We start from the raw sequence: 3,466 nt of genomic DNA, 5'->3' as shown, positions 1-3,466 counted from the left end.
CTGTCTCAATGCCTGACTCCTGCTCGAAGTCTGAGAGGGTGAGGGAGAGGAGAGAGCTGGGGAGCTGGGTGATTGTGGGGGGCATGAGGATCCCAGGTAAGCAACGGCCATCAACACGGGGTGCGGGGGTCCCAACCCTCACTCTTTGCACAATTTTCCCAGGACAAGACAAGGGAAAGGAGGAAGGCACAGTCTGGCCAAAGGTTACCAGTTGGCTGACAAATGGTTAGTGGATACTCCCCAACTCCTCTCTGCCTAGCCAAAAAGTCCTCTAGGAGGCCACCTCTTCTAGGAAGTCTTCCCTGACTATTCTAGCCCATCCAGCCTGGAGATTATAGCAGGTTGAATCCAGGCAGTGGTTAACTAAGGGCCTACTGGCTGCAAATCTTGCAGGAGACTGGGGGGAACATGGGAGGGGCATTCTGGGAAGAGTCAGACCTGGGTACGCCCTACCACGAGCACAGGCAGTGGGTATGTTAAGGGCTCCTGAGGCACAGACAGAGGGCAAGAGGGAGAATGAGACTTCTCATAAGGGAATGCTTGAGCAATCTGGAGGACTCAAAGCCAGGTCAAGCGAAGGGACTTGGGAGGAAATGAGGAGAGAGAGAGAAGCTGCAGCCAGCTCCGGGGAACCTGAACCAGGCAGAGGAGGAGGAAGAGGAGCCAGGGAGACTTGGGAGAAGAGACACGACCCATTAGAAATGGATTTAACGAAAATCAACCTGCAAGAGGCTTGAAGGAGTAGGCTAAAGTAGGGAGACTAGAGGCAGGGGGCTGCGGGGAAGGGGGCCAGTTCCATGGCTCGCAGACCTCCTACCATCTCCCCAGACCTGTCCTCTCATGGGGCTCAAATCTCAGCACACGCTCCCTTTTGAGAGCTCCCTCTCTGTGCCAGACCCTGACATCTTATGCTGAATCCTTCTAGAAACTCTGAAAAGAAGGTATATTTGTCACCATTCACAGATAAGAATAGAGAGACTCAGAGAGGGAGGGTGGCTAAAGGTGGCACAGCTGTTAAGTAGCGAAGCTGGGATTCGCACTCAGCACACCCCCCCTTATCTCCCACTCCTCTGCAGGCCTTTCCCAGGTCCTGGCTCAACCAGGCTGCACCCTTCCCATCACTGCCTTAACCTCACCTTTGGCCACAGCCTATCAGAGGATCTGACGGAAGGGGCTGAGCCAATCGAATTGTCTCTGCTAAGGATTTGCCAGTAAACTGAGAAGTGGCTGCTAAATTCCTCCAAGTCAGAACAGTACTGGAAACTGGGTTACTGAGGGGCATGTGTGTTCCCCCAACAAAAGCCGGAGGTCTGCAGAGAGACCCAAGTCGAGCATGCAGAGCTGGGAGAGACAGAACCCTGGGGTGCTGGAGTCCCGGGCTCAGAAGCCTCAAGGCCCTGATTCCATCCCCAGGGGGATGATTGGCCCTTCTTCTGCTCGAGGTCCATGAGATACCCCTGCCTGACCTCCCCTCCTCCACCCACCACTTCAGTGAGCCAGCAGCCATTCCGGTTCCCTGGGATCAAAGCCTGGGGTGGGGCGCTGGAGACAGAAGACATTGCCACCACAACAGAAAAGGAGAGAAAGAGAAGGGGAGGTACTCACAGCCCGAGCCCGACCCAGAGTACAGGTCATCCAGCTCATCATCAGGGAAGGAGTCATCGTCCCCGGAGCCCTCAAGGTCCACAGGCCTCTCGAAGTTCTCGCTGCGCCAGCGCTGAGCCTAAGGAGGGAAGAGACAGGCACAGGGTTCAGCACCTGAGGCCAGCAGCCTAGACACACCCAGAGGGACGACAGACATGCTCATGAACCAAGTGACAACAGAGGAATGGTATTGGATGTGGCCTCCACGTGAGCAGAGAGCCAGGGTGGGCCTAATCGCCACTTCCAACCCACCCAAGGGCCAGGGTAGCAGCTCCATCTTGTTGATGGCCACCACCGAGGACCTCAGTCACTCTCCCATCCCCTGATCAGAACCACTAGGTAGCAGAAGCAGATTTAGAGTCAGAATGCTGGATTTGAGTCCCTGCTCCATCACTTACTAAATGTATGACCTGGGGCAGGTTACTTAGCCTCTCTGTGCCTCAGTTTACTCATAAGCAAATAGCACTTGCCTTATTGGGTTGTTGAGAGTGTGCACTGTGTTAATACATGTGCAGTGCTGAGCACACCTCATGCGGCAGGTGCTGAGCACAAGTCAGTGTTACTCTTGATGTGGCCATTGTCATCAGACCCCTTCCACAGAGGAGAAAACTGAGGCCCAGTTGCCCCAAGTTACCAGAGAACACATGATGTGATGAGATTCAGACTCGGCTTGGGACCTGAAGCCTCACACCTCAAAATCCTAAAGGCAGGGCAACTAGTCCTATCAGTTAGACATGGTGTTGGGGAGATCTGGGGCTCTGGGAGGGAAATTCCCTCGATAAAGATGGGTGGGGAGAAAGTACAGGCTCCGGCCCTGGCCCTGGGTCCTCCCCAAAACAAGTAGTCAGTCCCCGCTCCCACCTCCCCCCGAAAGAGCTCAATGGCAGAATCAGCTCAGGAGGTCAGGAGAGATGAGAGGGCTTCTCCCAGGCGCCAGCTCGCTAGGCCCAAGAATTCCCAGAGTCAATACCTGGGAAGACAGGGAGCTGGGATTCTTGGGTCCAGACCATCCCTCTTCATCGCAACCCTGGGCTGAGAACCATCACTAAGGATACCTAAGACAGGTGTGTGCACCTCCTGGGAAGGGCAAGCTTGGCCTTACCCCCAGCCACGCCTTTGACCATGGTTCCAGACTGAGCCTAGCCACAGTTCCTACCTCCTGAGAGCTTATCAGAGGAAGGTGAGATGAGTCCCAGTGCTCAGATCTGAAGATTCCCACTTGGGTCTTAACAAATGAAATAAAGAGAGAAAGGCAAAGGGAACAGAAGACACAAAGGCTCTAAGGTGGGGAAGAGCAGCCTGTGCTCTCAGAGCTGACCCTGCCCGCCCTCCAGCCTCTTCCAGGCTCCCTCTGCACTCACTGGGTCCCAGTCATCCTGGACCCCTTCTCTTCCTTCCTGGTCTCTCCTGCCTCTTTTGTTCATGCTGTTCCCTCCGCCCAGAACACTCTTCCTTCGCATCCCTTCATCCTCCAGTAACTTTATGCCGGCTAACTCCTACTCCCCAACCACTTCTTTCAAGAAGCCCTACTAATTTGATCTGTCAAGACATCTCGTGCTTCTGAATTCACATCCACCACTACTGTGAGCTGTGTCTGCTCAGGTGTGGACTTGTTTGGTGACTGCTCCTGCCCCACTAAACCACACCTCGATGGAGAACCGTGTCTTGCACATAGTAGGTATTAGGAAATATCTATTAAGGGATGGAGTTGGAGTTGGAAGGTGTGACCAATTCATGGGGCAGGAGCAGGCTGGAACTGAGGTTGGGGGAGCCCCATCACAGAAGGCTTTCAGTGTACACCTGATGACTTTATCTTTTTATC

The 3,466-nt window shown here is 54.2% G+C and overlaps 1 protein-coding gene across 1 annotated transcript in view; it reads right to left on the bottom strand.

The window, feature by feature from the left end:
- Nucleotides 1-3,466, bottom strand: part of SDC3 (syndecan 3) — a 12,573-nt gene that overhangs the window by 7,754 nt on the left and 1,353 nt on the right. Inside the window, exons 2-3 of the mRNA XM_025041391.1 lie at nt 1,606-1,723; nt 1-30 (exon numbers count right to left, since the gene is read on the bottom strand). The exon at nt 1-30 is cut by the window's left edge and continues 590 nt beyond it. Of these exons, the coding sequence (XP_024897159.1) occupies nt 1-30; nt 1,606-1,723 (148 nt within the window). The remainder of the gene's footprint in view (nt 31-1,605; nt 1,724-3,466) is intronic.

This window comes from Pteropus alecto, unplaced genomic scaffold (assembly GCF_000325575.1).
Source record: "Pteropus alecto unplaced genomic scaffold, ASM32557v1 scaffold39, whole genome shotgun sequence".
NCBI classification, from domain to species: Eukaryota; Metazoa; Chordata; class Mammalia; order Chiroptera; family Pteropodidae; genus Pteropus; species Pteropus alecto.
The sequence above is the reverse complement of the archived record's forward strand: the minus strand, read 5'-3'. Positions and strand labels throughout refer to the sequence as shown.